The sequence below is a fragment of the Zosterops lateralis genome, assembly GCF_965231275.1.
Source record: "Zosterops lateralis genome assembly, chromosome: 4".
NCBI lineage: Eukaryota > Metazoa > Chordata > Aves > Passeriformes > Zosteropidae > Zosterops > Zosterops lateralis.
The window spans coordinates 4491874-4517218 of NC_139765.1; the positions used below are offsets into that span (position 1 = coordinate 4491874).

The following is a 25345-nucleotide window of genomic DNA, read 5'->3' on the forward strand; positions in this document are numbered from 1 at the left end:
CTGCTCCCTGTGCCACATGATCCCTTCATGTATGTGCAGGATACAAGGCATTCTGCCAGGGGGGGGCTGCACTGATAATGAAAGATAAGGAATGGCCTAATCAGAGGTGTCTCCCCCTATCAGGACACACTCTGCAAGTCCAGTGAGCTCCCAGAAAGCACCAGCCATCCCACATGGCTCAGCAAACAAACACTGAGTAGTCAGTGTTTTGAGGGGCTGGAATGAGTAATTTAAAATTAAGAACTGAAAAACCTCCACTGAGAAGCTGCTTTGTCCCCTACAAGCAAAAGAATAAAAAACATCTTTCTGTGTTTGATCTGAAAGGCTGATACATACCAATCACAACACTTTCAATAAATGCCCGCACAAAGTTCTTCATTTCCTCAAACTCCGATGCTCCAACATTGGAACTTCCATCCAGAAGAAACATGATGTCCATGGGCTTGTTGCACAACTCTGAGGGTGAGAGGGGGAGGGAAAGAAGTTATTTTATATATAATAACCAAAAGTAGTATCTGCTAATGTGGTAGGAGCAGAAAGGGTAGGTTCAGTCGTATTTTGGGAAAACAAAGCAGGATAATGACCAGTTGAAACAATAAGTGATGCCCCTTTAATGAAAGCCTTGAGATTTATATCCAAAACTTGGATATTTCAGTTCCTGGTTTTCTACCGATTCTGTTTTACTCTCATGGGACTAAAACAAAAAACCAACAGCAGATTACAACGCCAATAAAAAAAAAAAACCAACCCAAAATAACAACAAAACAAAAATAAACAAAAAGTACAGAATACCTTCCTCACTCCTAAGCAAACAAAAGAAAAAAAAGTATGCGAAAAACCCAATTATGTCTCTTCACAAAAAGGGGAAGTATAATTTTAAATTATTCTAAGCAAATAATAATAATAATAATAAAGACAGGAGAATGTTTTTCTTCTGGCACTCTCCAACCTGTGTGAAAGCTGCTGTACTTTGCTGACAAAGGGAAACAAGAACTTTGAGCCTGCAGAAAACAGGCTGCAGGACTGGGCTGAGTTCTGCTGGACTGGGGCAGTGCCCTCAACCTCCAGAGAAGATAAATAGTCCTTCCTTGGCATTATGACAGCAAGGCACCAAACCAGATAAGGGAACCTTTCAAATTTCAGTGGTGCACAGGGTAAATGGAGGAGACCCAACAGAAGAAAGAAGAAGTCACGCAGAAAATTCATCCAATCTTACCTTTGATTTCAGTCCAAAATCTTGTCCCACGAGAGCAGCACGACTGCAGCACTAATTCAGGTGCCTCTTCAATAAGTCTGTTGTAACTACTCAAGATAATTGGGTCATGAGGCTGACTGATCTTTCTGAGCTCTTGGATATTGGCACCGGGGGTTATGCCTATGGGAATAACATTTATGCTCCTGGGAGGTCGTGTGATGACATCAGTGGAAGGACTGGATGACACCATATAAACCAAGTGAGGAACATCTTGCCTGCCCCCATTCACTGATGTAAATGTGTGTTTGGAAATATAATCGAGGGCATGGCCAGTGTTGGTAGCCCTCCCTCCCTGGTAGGGAATACTCCTCACTTTTTCAATAATGTTTTCCTTTGACTGTAATTCCCTAAAGGAATACTCCAGACTGACAGTATCTGAATACTGCATGACTGTAACGTGAATATTTTCCTGTCCCACGTTCATTTCTGTGACCACATTCTCAATGAACTGCTTGGCTTTATTGAAGTTTTCCTCTCCGACATGGTCAGATCCTTCCACAATAAAAGCAATATCCAGCCTGTTGGAATGAAACTTTTCTGAAAGAGGTGGTGGGGCTGTGAGTCCCAAAGGGGGAAATAAGACATTGGACATGGTTGGAGCAGATGTAGCTGGTAACAGAAGACTTTCATCAGGTCCAAGTTCACACAGGTGATCAATGAGGAAATCTCTCTGATCCATTAGTTCCAGCACATTGCTCACTAGGAAGGCTCTGCTACCTGGAAACACCTTTGCCATGTACTTGACTTGCTCCACATTGATATGTGGCCCAATCCCCACAGGCATTACTGTGATATCTCTATCCTTCAAAAACCCAACCATCTCACGGATTTTTTTTTGAGGCCTGCTTGCTATAAATAACACAGCAATTTTGGCAGCATTGGTCCTTTCTGCTTTTCCAAACACATGCAACGCAGTGAATTTAAAGACTTCGTAGACAGATGCTTCTTTATCACCTGTGTATTTTATATTCTGGACAATTCTTCTCATCTGGGATTTTGTTCTGATATCTTTAAGGTGAAGGTAGATGGTGGGACCAGCCCTATACACCAGAATTGACACTCGGATTTTTTTCTGGGAGATGTGGAGTTCTTTCATCACGCCAATTATGAAAGTCTTCAGCTGTTCAAAGTCCTCCTCTGAGAGTTTATCGGAGCCATCAATCAGGAAGGCCAAGTCCATCATCTTGCTGCACGAGTATGCACTGGGTGGTAGCTCAATGTCCTCCTCTGGAATAGGTGTTGTCAGGGTTAGGGTGTTGTCCATGGGCTCACAGTCCCCACAGGTTAAATTCTTCCCTTCACACAAACTACAGAAAACATCAAATCAGAAAAACATCAAATTTAGCTGTAAAAGGCAATGCTTACACCAACAAGTCATCTACACATTATAAAAACACTAATACAAAACCAAACAACTCACAAAGAAACCAAAACATGATGTGAATAATTTTTTTCCCCCCCCACCCCAATTCCCCACAACTTCCCACATGGTATTTTATACCTAAATCCCCTGTGGTCATGGATGTCTGTTTAGATCCAGGAAACATGACCAACTATGGTGTGTTTGTCAGAAGAAACTCCTTAGAACAGTCTCTGGCAGAAAGGGGTAAAATCTGTGTCTGGAAACTGTTTAGGAACCACTGAGCATCAGCAGTACAGCAACCTACAGGCCACTGGTGGACTGAACTGACTGATCTGGTTTGCTTCACGAGGAACCAAAACATGAGGCAAACTGCAGGCAGCTAACACCAAGTAAAATCATAGAGTAGGAGACATGTTTTACCTCTGATATGACTCAGCAAACTCTGTGCAGGGGCCAGGTTTATACAGATTTTAACCTTACTGAAATTAACAATCATTTTTCTGCCTCTAAAGTGCTCTGCATTCCTGGTCGGTTTTTTTCCTGATTTCATTTTGGTTTGGATACAGCTTTGGCACATGTTTATCCTCCACTGTTTCTTATGTCTCTCGTACCTTCCTATTATTTATCATGATTTCTTTTTCACTCCAGTTTCTCATATTAAACTGTTTATTTCAACCATAGATGTTATCTTTTTTTAGTCCTATGTCTTCCTTCACCATTTTTACTCTCCTCCATTAGTACGTTTTCCAGCTCAGCTCCCAACTTTCTTTTCCTCCTCTGTCTCTGCCTTTTCCACTATTCATCCTTCTGCACCACCCATGAGCTTTTTCACCTCTGTCACCCTCCACCTTTTATTAACTCATTTATAACTCATCCATCTTTAGCAAGGTTTTAACACTTCTGCCCTTCTAATTCCTGGTTGTATGTTGCTCTTTACTTCCCAGAATCACAAAGGGATTTGGGCTGGAAGAAATCTTTAAAGTGTATCTAGTCCAACTCTCGTGCAATAAGCAGGGACATCTTCAACTAGATCATGTTACTCAGAGCCATGTCCAGCCTGATCTTAAATATTTCCAGGGATGCTACATCCACCACCTCTCTGGGCAACCTATGTCAGTGTTTTACCAACCCCTTTGGTAAAAAAAAAAAATTCTTCCTTATATCTCATATAAATTGAACATTCTTCAGCTTAAAACCATCACCCCTGCACTCAGACTGCACAGGGTGGAACTGAACCAGTCCATATATTCTCCTCGTCTTACTGGACAGTCCAAGGAACAGAGTAGGAAAAGGTTATAAAAGAGCAACTATGAAAAAACACTTGTTTTCACTGCCAGAAAAACCCAGGATGTACAAATTACATGAGTCAACACTGGAAGAAGGTGCCATTTTCCAGGAAAATGCCTCACTTTACACGTGGCATCTTCGTTTGAGTTCTCCTAATTTAAGTGCTATGTTCCTTTCAAGCTCATTCTAGTGTCTTCCTAATTGTGAATGCACAGCTACTTTTGGCTTCAACATACAGCAACAGAAGATTTATTATTCTAATCCTAATATGAGCGAGACTCTTCTGGTTTCCAATTTCCTTTGGATGTTTGCTATGAAGTTCATTTTTGTGCAATATTTTCTATTGTTTGTACAGATGGTGTAGGCATCTAAATTAGGTGACAGCTATGCAAAAGGATGTTTCCCTAGTGAGGTAAGTCTTCCTAATGTTCTGAATTTTTTTTTTTTTGTAAGCAGCAGCCAGAGTATCAACATTTAAGATAAATTATTATTAAGAATTACAAAATTAGAGAACAGAGACTCATTTAAGAAGACTCTTTTTTTGACCTTTTGATGGAATTCAGGGCTCTTCACGTATATTGTTTAAAAGTTTGTATTTAATTGATCAGCTTAACAGTCTCATACCCTGAGTTTATAGCTCAGTTGCACACTAGCCCTGGCTAGAGACCAGGAATTGTAAGTTTGTACCCATTCTGGGCTCCTGTGAGGTTCAGGTTTGGAGCTAAGGTGTTGGACTGGGCTAATAACTGCTGCAGTTTTACAACTCAGTTTCCATTAAATATGATGAATTTATAAGTTGGAAAACTTTTATTCACTGCATTACAAGTAACTAGTGAAAATATCCATCCACACTCCAGACATCCGGAGAATGACAAATCTCCATAATATGCCACAGGGCATTAAACAAAATGCAAACAGTCTCTGTTGCATTGCAGCTGAAAGAGCTGATCCTGAACATCATCACACCCCCTGCCATTCATTTCATGCTATTTGGAAACACCTGTATGCAGGATCAGACCACAGGTATCACCTTAACAGCTCATGGAAATTGGTTTTCCAGTAATGGGACACAATTCCAACTGCTAATAATCTCAGCAAGTTCTAGACTGAGTGCAAATTCAGACCTTGCACTACACACAGAAATTCTTTAGCACTGGCAGAGGGAAGGAGTCTGACAGCTTTATTGATGTTGAATCACACATTGCACAAAAAGAGGTGAAAGATCTGAAGCCAGTAAGGCCACCTACACATGGGAAAAGGCCCTTTTTGAAAGGAATTTATTGATTTCACTTGCTTCGATTCAGTTGACATTCTATAATCCCTATTACTGTCACTGCAAAGCTTCAGCTCTGGGTTCTCTGTGAAGGGGTATTGACATAAAAGATGGTTTCCAAGATTCTTTTTGAGTGGTATATTTAAAGTTACATCCATGGACTTATTCATGAGGATGTTCTTCATCCCCGACCCTTCATCCTACACAAGAGGGATGCTGGTTCCCTGCACAACCCCATCATACCAAGATTGACAGTGCTCTGGATCATCTCTGTTCAAAACTATTCTCCTTCCATGTGGGATCCTGTCATCTCCAACTGCACACACGGGACAGTCTTGCAGATTGACACAATCCAGGGACAGCTCATCAAGTATTTTCCCTGTTTCAAAAGAGCAGAGCAGTGTAAAGATGCCAGTTGTCATGAACTGTAAAACCAATCATGGGGTTAAAAACAAAACAGTGCTTCTGAGGTGGGCTCAAACCTCCTGAGTACTCTGCTTGGTGTTGTGGCCACTGCCAACTCAACAGAGAGAGATGTATTTCCTTCCCTCATAATGGCTTTTATTTAGATATTGAAAGCATCTAACCCAGCGTACAACCTACAACACCCAGCACCCCATAGAACGTAAATATATCTTTAGAACAAAGCATGGAAGATGTCAGGGTATAGGTAAAATCAGGGGATAATTGCACTTTCCATTTTACATGTATATTATTTATTTCTCCCATCCTCTACCTTGTTCTGATCAGAAATAACAGGGGCCAGAATAGCCCTCTTTTTTTCTCCCTGTCCCATATTTCCCATATTTTTTTTCCTTTCCCTTTTCTACTGGATAGTTGTTGGAATAGTTAAGAATAGTTGGAATAGTCCTCATGCTCATGGGAAGATGCCAGCTGGGCACTCTCAGGAGCCTCTTGGATGTAATAAGCAGGGGAAGGCAATAGGTTCCACTGCTGTAGCTGAAGCAGAGCATTTTATCAATTTCCAGCACAAATTCATATCCTGCTTTAACCAAAGAGTCAACAATCTCTGTTGCCACACAGCCCCCAGTCCTCCAGCCTCATCAAGCTGTTCCCATCCTCTCTCATCCCTGCTGGCAAGGATTCATCCTCCTCTTCTGGGCACCACTTCATGCCCTCCACACCCTGCACCCATTTCACAAACCCAAACTAAGATGCCCAACCACCCTTCCTCCTCAGGAAGTGAGGAATTGTGGTGAAAACACATCAGTGAACGTGGTAAGAAGAAAAGCTGTTTAAATAAATCAAAGTATGGACTTACCTGGAGGACAGTGCACATGGCATCCTTCCACACACCGCAGAGGACACTCCAAAGCCTGGGGGTGTTGGCATGTGGCAGGACAAGCAGGTCCACAGCTGTTATATCTCCATTCACACTGATAATCTAATTCATTTTTATTCAGGTCCTCACAGCTTTGGGCTATACAGAGAGAGGAAAAAAAAAAAAGTCAAACCAAAGTATATATCCACCATGCCTCTCAGAATTATGGCACCAAATATTGTACAAAGTGGACCACTTATATCTAGAAAAAGAACGATTTCCATGTTTAAATAAAGATTTTTTTTTTTTAACTACATTATTGTTTGACTACAGTCAGGGCAGGCCACCTCTTCACACTTACATCTTTTTTCACACAATTAAATAATTGCTCCAGACAAGAAATTCTTAGGTTTGCTAATAGCAAGTGCAGCACAACCTCAAACTGTAAACTTTAATTAATGCACATGTGCATATATATTACTGAAACTATTTCTTCCTCTAGATTTTGTCCCACAGGCTCTTACATCTCCTAATTGATGGAATGAGTTTGCCAGGTACAGAAATAGAACAGGGGATGGGAGCATCAGAGAGAGTTGTTAACTCAGTCTCGTTAACGTGGAATTCTCTGGTTGTCAGCAGGAGCAGAGCTAAATCTGACCAGTCTGAGCCAAAACCTTGAAGGTTTTCACCCAGTTCTGGGTCATGTTTTCTGTACTTACGGCACAGAGTCTGTGACCTCCAGTGGACAGTAACCCCTTTCTGTGCACAGGTGTGGGCATAGGCGGCCACCGTGTCACAGAAACACGCACAGTCCCCGACAGACTCACAGGCACAGGTGTCATACAGGCAAATGTCAATGTAGGGCTCTGGATTCACCTACAAGAGAGAAATACAGGGCACTCTGAGTCCCATCATCTCCTTCCTGTATGCTTTGTGTTAACCTTCAGATGGTTTGGTGTCTCACTTGCCAAGGGTCAAGGCGCCACATGAATCAGTGCAAACATTTCTGCTGATGTCAGCAAGGACTGCAGTCTGTGATCACTTAATATTTTTAAGCCTTGCCCCCCCCTGCATCCCTCTCATGCAGCAGTTGGGGTATAACACAGCCTGAATGGTATTGCATTGGCTCAGCTCTCCTTTCCCTCACATCTCAACCCTTAGGCTTCACTCCATGTGCAGTCTCTGGACTGTACAGCAAAATTTCCCTTGGGAAGAAGTTACTTCATGACTTAATAGGTGCATTTTCCCATAAAGCATCAGCTACAGGACAAGGTGAGAGATGAAAACACCAGCCAGCCTCCACCAAGTCCTGTGTGCTGTCAGCACAACCACACTTTTTCCCTTGGCTGTAATCAATGCCAGCACAGATATGCATCATTGAAGAATGTGAAACATTTTACCCAATACTCACCAGTTTTCTGCATTCTTCAAAGACACTTCCAGACAAAATGCTGCATGATGTTTCTACCATCATCTGCTTCACTATGTTTCCACCACACAGTGGAGACATCAAAGTCTCTTCCAGGCTGGGCTTAATATTGTAAGAGACAAGTAGAGATTGCATTAGCCTTGTCTTCAGAATCTTAGGACTCTTCAAATTGAAATGAGACTCACTAGCAAAGGAAATTGTTTCTTTGAGTAAAGTTTCAACCTGTTGTACAACACACACAGATCACCTCCTTGATTTCCTCCAGCTATTACTTGTACCCTGAAGTTTTAACTCATGCATTTAGATGACAGGAACACACACTGTACCAAACATCCATCCTGACTAATGATCATCTACAATTCCTCAGAAGGTCCATGAGACTTGAAAATATGATCAGACCCTGCAGGTCCTGTCCTGTGCCTATGACAGTGAAATGAGAAGCTGCTCCTTTCTCAGTCTTTCTGGCCTCACTCCTCAGCACTGCAACTTTTTACTGTGCTTCAATGAAGTCAAATGCAAAAAAAAAAGTGGCATTCAGCAAGGTAATACTGTGGCTATATCACACTTCCACATAACTGGCAACTAACCCAGAAGATTTCATGTGATCAAGAATAAATGCTTCAGTATAATTTTCTGGTAATTTAAATCTTGTAAGAAAAAATCTAAAAAAGGCTTTTTCCACCCCTCTGCCCCTGATCATTTGGATAAATCTTCATGGGAAAAAAAGCATCAGCTGAATGAAATGCTTTGTTTTACAAATGTCAAAACAAGTTGTTTTCAAGGTGTTTCCTTGCACATTTCATTTGTAAATACTTTGGGCTTTGTTTGTCAGCTACATACAAGGTTATTCAATTTCATTCTTTCAAAACTCTGTATTTGGAAAATAGGAAGTAGACTCTTACGTGAAATATAATTAGTACTCCAAGAAATGTCCAGCACTGGGACATAGATAACACTTTCAGAAAGCAGCTACTCCCTCCCCAAAATTCACATGCAATGATGGATGGCAATAAGGTCTCCCATCCCCTCCTGTATCCTGCTTTTTCTGTTCAAGCCTTCCCATCCTGAAAATAAAAACTGAATGTTCTTTACTTAGAAAAAAAAAAATAAAAATAAGAGAATCATATAGAAAGAAGTTAACCTGTGCATCCCATGATTTGTATTGGACAGACTAAGACTTGGGATATAGAAATTTGAATAAAGAAAAATGACACTTTTATGCAAACTCCCCCTGACTGAAAATTACAGCTATTTTTTTAAATTAAACTCTAAAATGAGATTTCCAGTGATAGTTGGATCTCAAGAATCTGGGCTGGACAACTCTAGGAACAGTCTCTACCATACAAATTGGCTATTTCAACATTCCTCTGAAGCCAGGCAGCCCAGAAGCTTTACGTTAGTTAATTGACCTTTTACCAGATTTAAATAAATAATATTATTTGGCAAAAACATGGAGGAAGGAGGTAATTTCTACTTATTTTAATCCCTTCAAAGCTCTTTATCCACTCTTCAGTGATACTGTAATTCACACTAATTAGTTTTCACAGTTCATTCGCAATCACCTTTACAACATCAGCACAGCGGGAATTAACTTTCCAAGAATTCCCGAAATCAATTGGATCTACTTCAAGATGTTCACCGCTGCTGGTCAAGTCATTGTTTTGGATTCCATCAAAATTTCCACACAGACCACACACTTGATCCTTGCAGGGAAAGAAACACAGAAAGCATTAATGGTACATCTGTAGACCAGCTTAGAGTTCTGTTAAGAAGGTTTTTTAGCCTGGTGCTCTAATGCCACGAAGTTTAAAAATTGAATTACCCATGGCCACTAAAACAGACACAATCTATCCCACAGAATGTGTAGCTCCCATTCCCATTCTGCTTTGCTGAAAGGAGGACCATGCTGTCCCCAAGGACTCCAGAAAGCAGGACTGCTCTAATCAGCAGTGCCCAGTGGCTCTGTTTGGATTGTGTCCCTACAACCCCATTTTATTTTTGGAGATTGCTGGCCTATCACCATCACCCATAAATCTGGTTCCTTTTGCTGTTCTTCTTGAATGAAGAAGAAACCTCTCAAGGCATGGTTACTCTGAGGCACCACAGCACTCATCCCTTCTGTCATAACTCATTTCCAATGACCCAGGATTTGGCCCTTATAATTGAACAACCAGGAAAATAAGGCAGTCCTACAGTACTAACAAACAACCCCTCCATTTTTTAACAAGTGTCTAATATTCCATGAAAATCTACATTTAAAAAAAAATAAAATAAAAATTTTTAAAAAAGAGAAAAACTATTCCCCAGTGACAGGTTAAGTGCATTCTTTAGTGAGAATAAAAAGTGAAATAAAAACCACTTACTCTGAAATTGCCTTTTAAGATAACAGAGACTCCCATGGCGAGGTCCCAGGTCACAGTGATGCTTTTGCCCAGTAAAACGATGTAATAACGGCCAGATTTGACGACATCTAAATTATTTTCACCCTTAGGAGCTACCCTGACGTTTACCTGAATGAGAGAAACACATTGTACTATCAGCAGTGTCTCTATTATTTAAGGTAGGTGATTTTCCCAGTGAGACATGTTAACAGGCGCCTCCAATCATGCTGCTCTCCAGAGAAAAATCAGAAATTTGGGATACAAGTACAGTATTTCAATCTCATCCAATTTTCAAAGTCTTTGAATGTGGTCCCAGGGTACAACACACAGATGCCAACATGTGAAGCAGGGCTGATAAAGGCAGGGTTATACTCAATTAATTACCAGTTTGGTATTGGTCACTGGTTCACTGAATAATTACACATTGGTTTGGACTTTTTTTATTTCAGCTTTTTAGAAAACTTAACAACTCTATCCTTTTGGTTCCAGCGTAATGAGAACAGAGAGAACCACACATATCAGTGGTCTCTCAAAGACCAGTCTTATTCTGGAGTCAGAAAGGACTTTCTTCCCAACCAGCTACACCAACAGGAAAAATCCAGAGAGATTCCTTTCAGTGCCTATTCATTTTTTCCATCACTTTCCCTTCCTCTGTGTGCCTCTTTTTTCCCCATCTGGCTGCAAATTTACTGCCTCCAGCTACTAAGAATTTAAGAGATTAATTTAAAATGCTCTTTCACACCACAATCCCCCTTTCAATGGGAACTCTAATAGGATTATTAACCACATTTGGAAAGAAAAGTCTGGCATGGCTGTTACTTTAAGCACCATTAGTGCATTAAGTGCTTAGTTCTGGAAGAGGCAGATGAAAACTTTCAATCAGTACAAACAGCAATTAATGTAAGGGAGAAAGAAGAGCCCAGAAATTATTTTCTCACTCCTCTACTTTGAGAGCAAAATATTTCCTTATCCCACTATTCTTTCTTGCTCAATTCAGTAAAAGCTCTGCACCATAATTCAATTCTTTTAATCACTCAGTTATCATCAAAACCATTTACCCCAGATAAGACAGTTTATATCTTCCATGGATTTCCTAAAGAAGGTCTCCAATGTCTTTAGGGAAGATATTAAAAGATATTTTAGGTACTGAAAGCTTTTTAACTTTCTCCTATACCCAACGTGTTACTCCACAGTATAGTCACTTGATGGCTTAAAATTCTAGAACGGTCTTTGTCTTTCCAAATTTAAAGGGTTCCAAAAAACAGAAAGAGGACAAAGTTGAGCTGAGAGGTTGACCTATATTACAGAATTTTTATGTTTTTGGAGGCTTTTTGCCCAACCGTGAAGTCATAAACTTTTGACCTTGCAAACTTGCAGATTTGTTTCAGAAAAGCAAAAATTATTTCATTTTTTTTTGTAAATGTCAGCCAGACTGCAATATGTCAATTCAACCCCCATTTACCAGCAGCAGTAGAAGCTGCTCTCAAAACATATCATGTTAAAACAAAGTTAATTGGAAACATTTTAATGGCCAAATGGAATCACAACTTTTATGAAAATCTGTCAACTAAAGATGCTTTCAGACAAAGCCCAACTCGATGGAATGATCCACTGCTATTCACCCTCACCACCCAAGCCAGGGATTCTTTAGCAGTAGAAATGAAAAATTGGACAACAAATGTGTCTTGTGTTCATTGCTGCAGCACCCAAAAGCTTGCATGGATCCTATGCTGTCAAGGTGCACTGCACAGACACCTTTAATAAAGCTCATGTTTTTGTGTTCCTGCCAAGGTTCAGTGGCAATTGTCAGCAATTTTAAACCTGGTACAACTTTGTCTGTTAACCCAAAACAAGGCAAATGTAGAGTTGGTTTCATGTTTCACTGGGAACATTCTTGCAAATCTCTGGTCCAGATGCCAGCTCAGAGCACAGGACTTCTGAAAAGTCAGCAACTGAAACAATAAACCGCTGAAATGGTTTAAATAAAGCTCTGCAATGGTTGTTGAGCTCACAGGCAGCAGGAATTGTTACAGTGCTCAAGGCAAAGGGCTGAATTCTGCCCTCTGGAAAGCCCTTTTCCTGCTGGGAAGGGACATGGGAGGTGGAAGCGATTCTTGGTCAATTCTTCCATGTTTGTTAGTAGCAAAAGGGAGGAAAAAGAACAATATAGTCAAGTGGTTATTCCATCCAGTATTTTAACAGGGCAAAGCACAGCTGGCATTTCAGTATCAACTTGTTTGAGCAGTGACTCTTTTTGTGCATATGTGCTCAGTCCTTCAAACTAGCTCTGATGTTTTAGTAGCCACAGGTCAGTCATTTCTCAACCCTTCCTTGCACTTCAAGTTGCTGCAAACAGGCTTGGACAAGAAAAGCCAATTTTTCTCATGTTTAGAAAGGGTCTGGGGCACCCAATATATGAAGGACGTGGTGCTGCTGGAATGAGTCCAGAGGAGGCCACCAGGATGATCAGAGGGCTGGAGCACCTCTGTTGTGAAAACAGACTGAAAAAGTGGGAATTTTTCAGTCTGAGCAGAAGGCTCCAGGGAGACCTTATTGCAGCCTTTCAGTAGCTAAACAGGCTACAAAAGAACTGGAGAGAGACTCTTGACAAGAGTCTTGAGTGGGATAATGGGGAATGCCCTCACACTGACAGAGAGCAGGGTTAGATTGCATATTGGGAAGAAATTGTTCCCTGTGAGGGTGGTGAGGCCCTGGCACAGGTTTCCCAGAGCAGCTGTGGCTGCTCCATCCCTGGAAGTTTCCCAGGCCAGGTTGGATGGGGCTCTGAGCAATCTGGGAAAGTGGAAAGTGTCCCTGCCCATGGCAGGGGAGTAGAACTGGGTGATCTTTCAGGTTCCTTCCAACCCAAACATTCTATGATTATCAGACATAAACTGATTGGCACCAAGCAGAAATACCAAAACAGTATTATACCTCTGGAAGCAAAATGGATAAATATAATACTGCTAATCTGATCAGTTTATGATCAAGACCCCCTGAGTGTAAGGTCATTCATGTCTCAGCTTACTGAACAATCTGATTTTTTTTTTCCCAAAAAACTAGGAAGGAAAGAGAAAAGAAAGAATACATACATTTCCATTAAACAGCTCTATTTCCCCTTCTTCATACATAATGACAACCCTTTTGGTGCACTTCTCTCCAGTGAAGCCACAACCTTCATTTGAAACGAGTATCCGGAATGTTCCAGAGTCACCCTTGCAGAAATCCTGTCAGAAAAGAAAATAAATGAGTTAGTAATGCATAGAGTATTTGAAAAACATACAGGGAAAAACACATACAGAGAAAAAAGAAGCCTCAAACAGCACTGTGTAATCTGTGGTCATTAGGATTTATGTTTGGCATGCCAACTGTTCCCATGTTCATTTAGTTCATGCTTAGCAATGATATTCATTCAGTTCCATCCCTTAAAGAGCGAGGCACACTCTGCCAGTGACACACACATGCATAATTTGGAGAGTATTTTCTGGCAGGGAGAATCCACAATGCTACAGCATCTGTCATATTTAAAGATGAATGATGGGCACAGGGCATATCTGAATACACAGATGTGTCAATTAATGTACTGGTTTTCTTACAAGTCCAGTATTTCTGAGACCCTCAGAGAGTTCATACTAAATTATATGATGACTCATATCTCTCTGGCCTTTCAGATTCCATTTTTTTGGTTGTGTTCCTTTTTTTTCAATACACACCTTTTAAGAAAAAGGCCCTGTGTGGAGCCCTGGGCCTGTCATTTAAAGAAAACAGATCTAAATTCCATTTTAAGTAGTTTTGTAGTAGTGTATGGTATTGCTGCCCATAAGACCTTTACACAGAGGTCTCATAAGCTTAATAAGCTCTATTCTTCTCCACTATACCTGGCTTAGTAATTAGTTAACTGTGGTTTATCCAAACACTGGGTTTCTCACCTGGTGTAAAACACTTTTTATATGATCAGGCAGCTTTAGCATTTGACATGCTCTTACCTGAGCTAGTACATATTGGCAGTTTCCTGGAAACTTGTATTTCAGTCCATCAAATGTCAAGTAATGAGCTGTACCAATTGCAGTGCAGGTGCCATCACACAGGTTTTTGGTGCACTCCCACTTCCTGCCTTGGCACACGCTGTAACAGAGAAAAGCAGGCACTGACAGTTGTCCTTATCTCAATGTAAATAACAAGCAAGAGAATGCAAAGTGCTTTAAACAAAGTGAAAGTGCCACAGTCTCTGCCTCCAGGAGCTCCCTACCATCAGATGAGAGGCTCTCTTATTAACATAAATCAGCATATGTTAGCAGTGGGTACATAAATCCAAAAAAATGCATTAAGAATAAATGTGGGATGTGTAAACGTAAGAATAAAAAGGGATGTGTTTCTCTGTTTCTTACAAGCTGCATGTAGGACTGCATGGTTTGAATTTCCCTGTTACAAAATAGGTCAGGACAGAGTCTGCTGGAATGTTCTTCTATACTAGGATTTTATTTAGGATATGCTGCTCTGCTCCAAGTACTCAGCAAAACAGAGCATCCAGCACTTTTGCCCTTTTTCACAGGTATCCTGGAGGCCCACTGGTACACTACAGAAGATGCAAATATGAAATGGGAACTTTCCCTTGACATCCACAGGCTTTTGATAAGTGAAATTGATTTGCTAACTAGCAAAAGACTGAGCTAATAAAACTCAAAATCAGTGGAGAGTTGGAACACCATTTGACATGATATCTAATAATAATAATTTAATAATTAATAAACAATAAATTGCTGGAGGATGGCAAAACATTCATCCACTAAATGCACCATGAATGCACATGGACATCATCACTGCCCCAGGAATTTTCTAATCAAGCTCTGTGAGGGCAGGGAAAGAGGAATTCTATCCATGCTTTACAGACATAAAAACTGATGGATAAAAAACTTGAAGTGCTTTCCCAAGATCAAATTGCTACCCAAAGACAAAAACTGGGCCCTGAGCTGAGTTCTCTAATAATGCCTTAACCTGAGCATAGACATTATTTAATCTTGGTAACATTTCACATCATAACAAATACTGTGCAAGACGTTTTCTTCAAAGAATGAAATTTCAGTAACACAAAACTGTCGCCCACATCTTTATCAGCCTTCTGATGTTTGCATTTTTATAGCTGAGTTTCTCACAGATTTTCACATTAAAAAAAAAAAAAAAAAAAAAAAAAAAAAAAAAAAAAAAAAGTGATATTATTGTAACTGTCCTTGTTTTTCATTCCTCTTTTGAGAAGGGACAATTGATGGACTTCTAGTTTGACCAGTGTGGTTGGAGAGGTGGCAACCTCATCCTCCAATCCATGGTCAGTGTCCAAAATCTATATAAACAGAAGGAGAAAAATAAATTTTCCTCTTTTTGCCCTGACGACTTGACTCTGTGTGTGTCATTCATTTTGTGTCCTATAGTGACACAAAATCTCTTGTCCTCTCTCCTCTATGAATTCTCTAACAGTTAGACAAGGGCAAGATTCTGTAAATAGGAGCATGGATAGATTATAAGGGACATGGGGTGGTTAAACTCAGATTAGCAAATTTCTGCTCAGCACTGCTGCACAAGTGTGACTCCAAAATTTTCATTGAGCTCCAGGATGAATTCCCAACACATTTCACAACAGAAGGTTTGCCACTGGCTTAGGCTTGGAGACATTCCGTTGTTCATGAATTAGGGTCTCCCATAAGTCAAGTCGGATGTAAACGCCAAATCTGACACCTCTGGCTCATATACTGCCTTTGCAGGTGTTCACATCTGGCTAAGAACAAGTGAGAATGAGAACTCCTGCAACAGCAGTACAAAAAAAGCAAAAACAAAAGAAAAGGAAGATCTCGACCTCCAAAACACAGACTCTCAATCCTTATTAATTCTCAAAGCAACAGTAATTTTCTATATCACTTTCTAAATGGCATTTGACTTGATATTTGCTGAAAACTATCAGGAAACTTTTCAAAGTCACACAGTTCAAAAAAGCCCTAATGATATTTTTGATCTTATTTCCAATTTTACCTTCATGTTCGTGAAAAACACCTAAAATTTGAATAACTTTTTACCAATGAGAAAAACCCTGATTTCTAACATTTCCTCGACCCTGATATTGAAGGACATTCAATGTATTTGAGGAAATATAATTTATTCACTCTTTTCTCTGAAGAAAATATCAGTTTTCCATCTATTTTCATCTTTTTTAATATATCAAGGGATAGAGCACTCTTTAGAGGGTCTAGATAAGAGGTTGACCCTGTCTACTCTTAATTCTTTATCATTTGCCTGAAGAGCTCCTATTGTATTATAGCTGGTACATCCCACCCCTTCTGGCAGAAAAGGACTAATTTGAAGGGCCTCAGACAGCCAACAAAAAGGGAAACACAACAGCAAAGCTTTGTGACAAAGCCCAGGCTCCATTCCTCCCACCCCAAAGCATACAGGTCCTAAATTGTTATCTTGTGCTGGAAAATCCACTGTCTACTGCCCACAGAGGAGTTGCATAGACACACAATTATTTGTAGGGCACGAGGTAGAGCTTGCCAGACATTGCAAGGAATTTTACTGGATCTTTATGCAACATGCAAAAGGGAATGTGCTGTCTCTGCTGCAAAAATTGGCTTTCTACAAAAGAGATTTGTTAATCAAACAAAATTTGAATTACAAGAAACACAGCAGGCCCCCTAAAGAGAAAAAAAAAAAAAAACACCCTTCCAGTGACTCACCAGGTGTTGCAGTCCTTAGTCACTGCTTCTCCCTTGGAATATTCTCTTCCATTGTGGAAGCACGGGCACCTCTCAGGAGCAACACACTTGTTTTCATGTCGTACCTGAGCAGAACACAGAGTTTGTCACCACATGGGGCTCTTGGTGCATGGCCACATGCAGGGTGAGAAAGCACAGGACAAATAGATGAAAAATAAAAGCAAGGCTGAAAGGAATAGAAGAAAGGATGAAGGCTATCCAAGGTAAGAAAGGTACAGTAGTACTAATACTTTTAGCCATTAACACAAATAGAGCTGTAGGGACACAAATCACAGTCTTCTGGGTACACAAATCATACCTTGTTCCCACCATCTCAAGCTGCTGGGAGAATAGATGACATTATAGAAGAGAATGAAAAAGTTCAGGATGCTGTGACCCAGGCTAACCTGAATAAGGAGGGAAGGTGAATAGGTTCTCACACACAACAAACTGGAAAAGGGCCCATTAGGAAAGCAGAAATGGGGCTCAGATGGACTAAAAATGGAAATAGGAACATCAAGGAGACCAGAAGTCACAGTGTCCAACGCACCCATGTGCAAATGCAGGTTCTGTTGACACAGAAAACAGCCCCTTAACAAAGCCAATCCTCTACCAACTCTCCCCTGGAAATTGCAGTAATCACTCATTTTCTTTCAAATCCCTATTTATCTCCTGGAAGGCAGGGTAAATATCCGTCCACTTGAGATATTATTCTGCTCCCTCTGCAACAAGCCCTGTCGTTGGGAAATAGGACATTATGTTCTATCCATATTTTCAGTTTCACCTTTCTGATCTGAGTTTCTCTTGGTATAACAACAAAGAGAACCACTATTCGTACCATTTAAAAAAACCAAAAACAAACCAAAAAACAACAACCAGAGAAAAACAAGAAATGCCTTTAGATTACTCAGTTTTTCCATTCCTTTTCTGTTTTCTTTTTCTGTGATGACTTGCCATTTTGAAGACTCCCAGTTTCAGAGAATCAAATATAACCAAAGCTGGCTATGCTGACTTTTCACTCAATAGCAGTTCTGGCAAACCCAGGATAGGTTTGGCTCTTGTTTCATGGAATACCTAAATGGAGAGGCCTTCCCTCTTCTCATTCAAAAGTCACAAAATATCACCTTCCCCACTTGAAACTCTTTCTGCAAAATCATTAAAATAGTTTATTTTTTACTATTAAATATGGGCCAATGAGATCAATGTAGTCTGAACGCCAGGTTAATAAAGAAGAACAGCTTTACCTTTTTCTATGGGGACCTAGAACTGCCACATGGAACTACTCATAAAAAAAAGATTTCACAGCCCAAAGACTCTTCCTTCAAATGCAACTCCATGTGCTCTGTGGCTTATGGAGAGCCACATTATGCCAAATAAAATCACTTCAATAGAAGCAAGATGGATACAAAGAAATACTTTTCTAGATGATGGAGCTGCAGCTCTGCCTTCACCTTCACAAAGAATGGTGAGAAAGTACAGAGAAGACCAGAAAGAAGAGTTTAATATCTTCTTTCCTTCCTTCCTGGTGGCATTTTGGAAAAAAAGCAGGAATATGACCTCACACTCATGGCTACATTTCTGAATTTTTGCAGAGTGTTCAGCAATATAGTTCACAATACACTTGAGGGCTTGCCTCAGGATACAGAACTAGGGATAAGACATCTGGTTAGCAAAAAAAAAGAGAATTAGAACTTCTTCTCCTTGCTCCCTAAAAACTGGTACAGATTTGTATTAGAATTTTTATCACAACCACCACAACAGCTGTAAAACCACCAACAAAGAGGGAAGAGCACCTTGTCTTGAACCCTGACAGAGTGGGTGGGTGACATTCAGCAAGCAGGTTTTTTGGTTTTTCCACAAAAACCTAAGGTGTACTTTGACCAGAAGAATGATTTCTTTTTTCCTGCAAAACTCAATGAATTATGACTTTGTTAAGAGTAACACACAATCTACTGGGTCTATTAACACCCCATCCAAAATCTGGGGCACATCTGGCAGCCTTGCTGCCATGCTGCACTCCAAAGGACCATGTGGTGCTACACTACAAGGCCAGGAGCACTATTCACATGCAGGCGGATTTTCTCTGGAAGTCTCTCAATCCATCAGTAGACTGCAGTTAGCACAGGAGATTTAGCAGTCCTGAGTGCTTGGGATGACAGGAGGCAGCAGCACTGGGGAGGCAACCACACAAAAAAAGAGAGGTTTGTATTAAAAACATCAGCTGTTTGCACCAATAAATGGTCCATGCATTAGGATGATGTTCTGCATCCATGGGATTACAAGTGGTTGACTCCCAGCTCTACAATTACCTGGGGGTCAAACAGAAATGTCCATCCTTCCCTTGCTCTGTCTTATTAATTGCTAAACCTCAAAAAATTCCAGTTGAAAATAGCTAGCAAGAGAAAAAAAAAGCCTTTCAAAATTTTTTTGGTTAAGATGTTAGGGTTTGTATTTTTTATCTTTTTTCTACTAATGTATCAAAGTTTAAAAATAGTTTTATTTCAGCAGTCAGGATGAAATAAAATACTTCATTTAAATTTTAAGCTTTAATTTTGTGTCAATTGTTGGAGATAAACAGAAATTAATTTTCTACTTCTGAAGTGTCTGGATTTTGTGCTCTCTGATTGTTCTGCTCCTCACTTTCCCCAGAAAGGTGGTTAACACCCCATTTGTATATTTATTAATATTTTCCAGTGGGAAAAACTGAAGTGCAATAAACTAATCTGAGAAAGCACATTTTTCCCCACACTTCTGCACATGTTATGATTTCTCTTTTCTGCTGTGCAAAAAGGGTGACAAGTATGGAGAATTTCCCACTTTCCAGATGATCAAAGACAGAAGAATTATTTTTATGACATATTGAACATTTGTATTTGCTATAAATCAATACAGTGTAAAATACTAAGTCAAGATGAATTAGAAAACTTATTTTTCAGTTGAAAGAATTTATGTTATGTCTTCAAGCTAATAAGTTATCTGTGAGCATTGATAACTTTCATATGATTACTTCCTTACAAAAGTAAGAAGGCACAATTTCTTCCAGCATGATAATATGTGCAAATATTTATGGGAACACATGTTGAATATTCTCTTACTTCCCACAGACCTTCCTGCAAACAGCAGCTCATCTCTTGAGTGCTTGTAAATTAGGCAGGATTACAGAACATCAATAAAGGAGACTGACCAGTAAAATAGTAATTCCTTTATCCAGACCCTTTATTGCTCACCTCTGTGGTTCAAGCCTGGGAAACACAGACTTAGACTTTGTTGAGCTTTCTGTGCTCAAAAAGGACAGGATGGAAAGGAGATCCTGGTCACCATCCCAAATCTTTCTCTACTGGGGGAGCACAAAGCCTCATTGCAGAGCACAGAAATCAGAAAAAAAGGCTCTCCCAGACCTCATCCCATTGGGTGAGGAGGAGGAAACTGCTCTTTGAGAACAGGCTGGCAGCTCCTCTGGAGCCAGGAGTCAAACACAGGGCAAAAAAGGACACACCTGAACAGGGACTGGGCTTGATCCTGACTTTGCATGGCAGTGGTTACATGATCATCTCTCCATGGGTTTCTCCCATCGTGGTTTTGATGCATCTCATGATTTTTACTCTCTGCCAGCAGGGAAAGCAATGAGAGCAAGTAATTCCAGGCTGAATTTACTGAAGATTAAACGATACTGTCATCTAGTGGACAGAGAACTTATTTCCTTTTTTTTTTTTTTTTTTTTTTTTTTTTTTTTTTTTTTTAATACTGAGCCTGACTCTTCAATCCAAAACGTGACAAACCACCTTGTTGGACTCAGGGGTGTGTTTCACATCACTGCAAAGTCAGCTGGAGTTTCCAATTCCAAAAGGCCAAAGACTGCTCTTGTGGCAACAAGTTTATGAAACAATTGTTTGTTCCAACTTACTGAAAAAGAATAAGAAATACTGTACCAAACATGAAGGTTAATTACTGTTAACATTGGGGCGTTTTTCCCAATAATAGGGAATAGTTATTATAATTTGTGGATAGTGGAAGAGTTAATAGTAATAGTGGAATAGTTATTGTAATTTGTTTTCCACAATTATGTCAGAAGTGTGCTATTACCATGTCCCAGAACTGAAAACAAAAATCTCAAGCCTCTTCACTCAACCAGAGGTCAGAATCTTAGATGCAAAAAAAAAAAGCTGTTTACCTTGGAGCTCTTGGAACTTTACAAGTGCACAAGTTTTTCTAAGTTTTCTTATCTTGCTACTATTTAGGAATATTTTTCACTTAGGGACAGACATTTACAGATTGAAATGGGAAAAGAAGCAACACTTGTTTTTTAAATTGTGGTGAAAATGTATGGGTGACTTCAGATTCTGTTCTATTTCACCTCCAAGACATTTCACAAGCCTGAGCTTTTGCCTAGAACAGGCATTTTATTCTGGAGTAAAATCTATTTACATAAATGCGTGTTTATAAGCAACATACAATAGCAATGGTCAAAACACATGTTTATATTATTGCTAGAAATTACTGCATAATGAGAATTTGGGAGGAGCTATTTTTTCTAGTAAGATAATTGAAAATATTTGGATGTAGAAAACATTTAAACTAATTATTAAATTTGAGGGTTGGTGTGTGACATAACCTTAGACCCCAGAAAGCCTCTTTTCAGAGAAAAGAGAAAAAGAAAAGAGAAATAATTTAAAAAAGGAAAAGAAAAAAAAAATAAAAAGAAAAAAACACCAGGTGTGCTTAGTGCAACACCTGCAACTCCAAGACACGCTCTGGCATCATCTTAGCAAGTTTCATGTCCCACATTCCTTCTCACAGGGAACCTTCAATTTGGTACAACCCACAGGAAGGCAGCTGGAGAGATGGAGACTTGACAAGGAGGAACCAGTGTCAGCAGGAAAGGGTGGCTGGATCAGACAATCCCAGAGTGGGTTGACCCTGAAGATCACCCTGTTCCATGCCCTTGCCATGGGCAGGGACACCTTCCACTAGCCCAGGTTGCTCAGAGCCCCATCCAACCTGGTCTGGAACTTGACTGTCAATACTTCACAACCACTTATTCCCAAGCTGCAAGAAGACTGTTGGTAGGAGAGAATGAAGACAAGAAAGCAAAGAGGACCTGCTTCTTGCTGCTGTATTGAAGCCTGCTTACCATCCCTTTTGGACAGAGGCATCCAGATATGCAGCCATGGCTGATGCACTCCAGGTCATAGTTCTGGCAGGTCTTGGTACATTCCACTCCTTCTGCTCTTGGGTTGTCAGCAGGACAGATAATTTTCTCCATGGGGAATCTACATGTCAAGCTCCTTTTTACTTTAAAATAAAATGAGTTTACAAAAAGTGCAATCAGAACTCAAGTATTGTTGGCAAAGTATTTTTCTAAAAGGTGGATGAACAGTTTGATTAGAATACTAATTTAGAATATAGCCTGGAGCAACACCACTACACACAACACAGCAAATAAAACAATCCCTATTTCCTCTGGTGTGACTTCAGTTAGGCTGTCATGAAAGCAGGTATTTAATACTGAATGAAAAAAGCTGCATAAACATAAAAGTGCAATTCCAGACTGCAGTGGGGCTATGCAAACAACTCTAGGCATTGTACAAAGTTAGTATAAAATTGATATTCTGAGAAGCAACAGCATTGTAGATTATTGTATTTAGACCCATTTCCCACACTGAATATAACTACATTGTGGTGACTGTAAATAACAGTGCTCTGAGCTTCAATACAGCTTTGAGACTTCAGGATCTGACAGAAGATCAGAATGTCCCAAGAAACTCCAGGATATTATTTCAAGTGGTACTAGCAATATGCCTCTCTGAGGTTTTGTAAGTCTTGACATCCTATTATCAAGAAAAGTATGTCTTAGGAGCATTAGGGGAAGAGTTTGGTGAGATATTCACCTGGAAGGCTTCACCTGAAGAACAGGTGACCCAACCAGTGACACTGTCACTTGGTGTCCCAGCAAGCAATATTAAGCAGGTCACTGCCCTGTACCTATAGAGGCATTTACAGTGTTTTCCTGTAGAAGGTGGTTTATCGTGAGAAGGTGAAAATACAAACTACAACCCTTTGTCTCCAAGGTACTAGCAAATACCAACCATGAGTTTCCTCCAGACAAATGTACAGGTGCATTTTTTAGTCAGTGTGCCATGGAAGACACTGTGTTTGGCTCTACTGGTGTTCCCATAGGGATGATGGGTTATTCTGAGCTGGAAGGCACCCACAAGGATGACCAAGTCCAACTCCTGGATATTCCTAGGCCTCTCCACTAGCCCTGTCCTCTATGAGATGCATCCAGTCTCAAATCCCCTATCCCATGACAATCCAATAAGCTCCATTCATATATCACTGCCGGCCTTTCCTCAATGTCGCAAACCCCAGTCAGATGCTGGAAGTGCTCCCATGCACCTCTCACAGCCTTCAGTCAAATGTTTGATAAACCTGTCCACTGATGGGAAATGTGGCAGCTGTCAGTCTCCAGGTTTCATGGAGATTCCTGCAAACCTGGCAGCAAAGTAATCTTCGGGCCACTAAAAGCCTCATTTGCACCAGAAAAGAGTTTACATCCCACTAGTGAGAGGCAGAAAGTGCAAAACTGATGAGTTACTGATGTCTTGTGATCCTAAAATAGCAACTGGGGACCTCATGTCACTGCCAAGGCATCCTTTAACCTTTTCAGCACAAAAGAGACTGCAGTGGCTAATTATAATTATAATCTTGAGAGGTGAGATTCAGTGAGTCCTGCACCCTCATTGCTTTTGTCTCTATCCTGTAAAAAAAAAAAAAGTTGGGAAAAAGTCTCACACTATCACAGCTGTTGCAACCTCCAGAATTTTTTTTTCCAATTTACACTATCAAGAGATTGAAGAGGAAAAAAAAAAAAAATAATAAAAAAAAAGAAAACCAGAATAAAATATTAATTTTTAAGGCATACTAACTTCTGGGAGATGGCCTGTCTTCAGAAAAAACATCAGCCAGGAAGGCACCAGGAGCTCTGTTTGTACTGCAGTGCATGAATCCATTCTCACAATAGCTAAGAAAAACAAACAGAGCTTATATTTAATGAAACAGCATTTAGCTTTCACTCACACTGATTTTCAGTCAACTGGGAACTTGTCAGAATACAAAACAGCACCTCAGTGGGGCTGAGATGTCGCTCTCCATCTACAGTGTCTACCAGCATTAAAGGCAAACTTTCCTTAAGGGATTTGATGGGATACAGGGGATGGCAACCCAGCTGTCTGCTGGATCCAGTGCAGCTGCACAGGGATAAAAGCCAGGCAAAACAATAGTCAGCTTTGCTGTAGAAAGAGGTAAGGGACCACCTGGTTCCTGAAACTTGGAATTTTTGTGGTGGAGAGGAAAAGAACACACTTCCCAAAACTGGACCTCACCCACTAATTTCATTCCCACTCCAGGTGTAGTGCTACTCAATTTAACAATTAAAAATGTTTTTTAATAGTTGTATCTTTGACAAGAGGTAATTGGATTTTAACAGCTAAGAAGTGTAGCACAGTACATTAAAGTGACATTTTAAAAGCCCACAAAGTAGCTATTGTCAGTAATTAAGCTCCATTTCAAACTGGCAGGAACTGTTCATAGAACAGGGCTTAATAGTGAGTAATTCTGAGCAAGGCGGGATTTGAAATTAAATGGAGAGAGATGCAACTGCAAAACTCTCAATTTGGCTTGTTGGAGGCCAAATCTTACGTTTTCTTTAGCTAGTTGCAGTGGATGCACATTTAACAACTTCAAGCCATCCAAAAATTAGAGTGACAGTGTGTAAGGAAGGATTACAAACAAAAAAACAAACAGCACCACTTACCACATGGAGTAGTGATCTGAGAAAACATCCTCTGGCTGGAAGATCTCCCCATCATAGTAACAGGAGCACTGGGACTTGGGGACACACTGTTCATGCTCATCCAGGTAGTGCCCTGGGGGGCAGTAACATCCCTCCAGGCAGGGCTGCTCACAGTCCTCCTCCGGGTAGGACAGCGACCGGCACGTCTGGTTGCACGGCGTCCCACACTGCTGGTACACCTGGCCTTCAGGACAGGCCATTGCTGGTGAAACACATGAGGGAGAAGAGCATTTGATCCAAAGCCAGCTAAAGGAAGAGCTGAAACAGACTGGAAAGCTTGGGATCAAAAGCCATCTGCTCGATTTACTTGTCAATGGAGTGTTACACCTCCTTAACTGCAGCACCTAAGGTGCTGCTTATACACACACACAAACAAAACCTTGCTAAAGGAAGTTCCCAATAAATGTCAGGACTGAACTACGTTGCACTGTGATGGAAATCCAGCCACAAAATTTCACCCAGAACATGAAACACAAGCTGTGC

At 40.4% G+C, this 25345-nt stretch overlaps 1 protein-coding gene across 1 annotated transcript in view; it reads right to left on the reverse strand.

The window, feature by feature from the left end:
• Nucleotides 1–25345, reverse strand: part of VWF (von Willebrand factor) — a 112947-nt gene that overhangs the window by 48096 nt on the left and 39506 nt on the right. Inside the window, exons 16-29 of the mRNA XM_083860020.1 lie at nt 24824–25064; nt 23937–24031; nt 22142–22302; nt 16993–17096; nt 14257–14395; nt 13363–13497; nt 10253–10399; nt 9452–9592; nt 7872–7991; nt 7180–7336; nt 6461–6619; nt 5422–5557; nt 1217–2562; nt 337–456 (exon numbers count right to left, since the gene is read on the reverse strand). Of these exons, the coding sequence (XP_083716146.1) occupies nt 337–456; nt 1217–2562; nt 5422–5557; nt 6461–6619; nt 7180–7336; nt 7872–7991; nt 9452–9592; nt 10253–10399; nt 13363–13497; nt 14257–14395; nt 16993–17096; nt 22142–22302; nt 23937–24031; nt 24824–25064 (3201 nt within the window). The remainder of the gene's footprint in view (nt 1–336; nt 457–1216; nt 2563–5421; nt 5558–6460; nt 6620–7179; nt 7337–7871; nt 7992–9451; nt 9593–10252; nt 10400–13362; nt 13498–14256; nt 14396–16992; nt 17097–22141; nt 22303–23936; nt 24032–24823; nt 25065–25345) is intronic.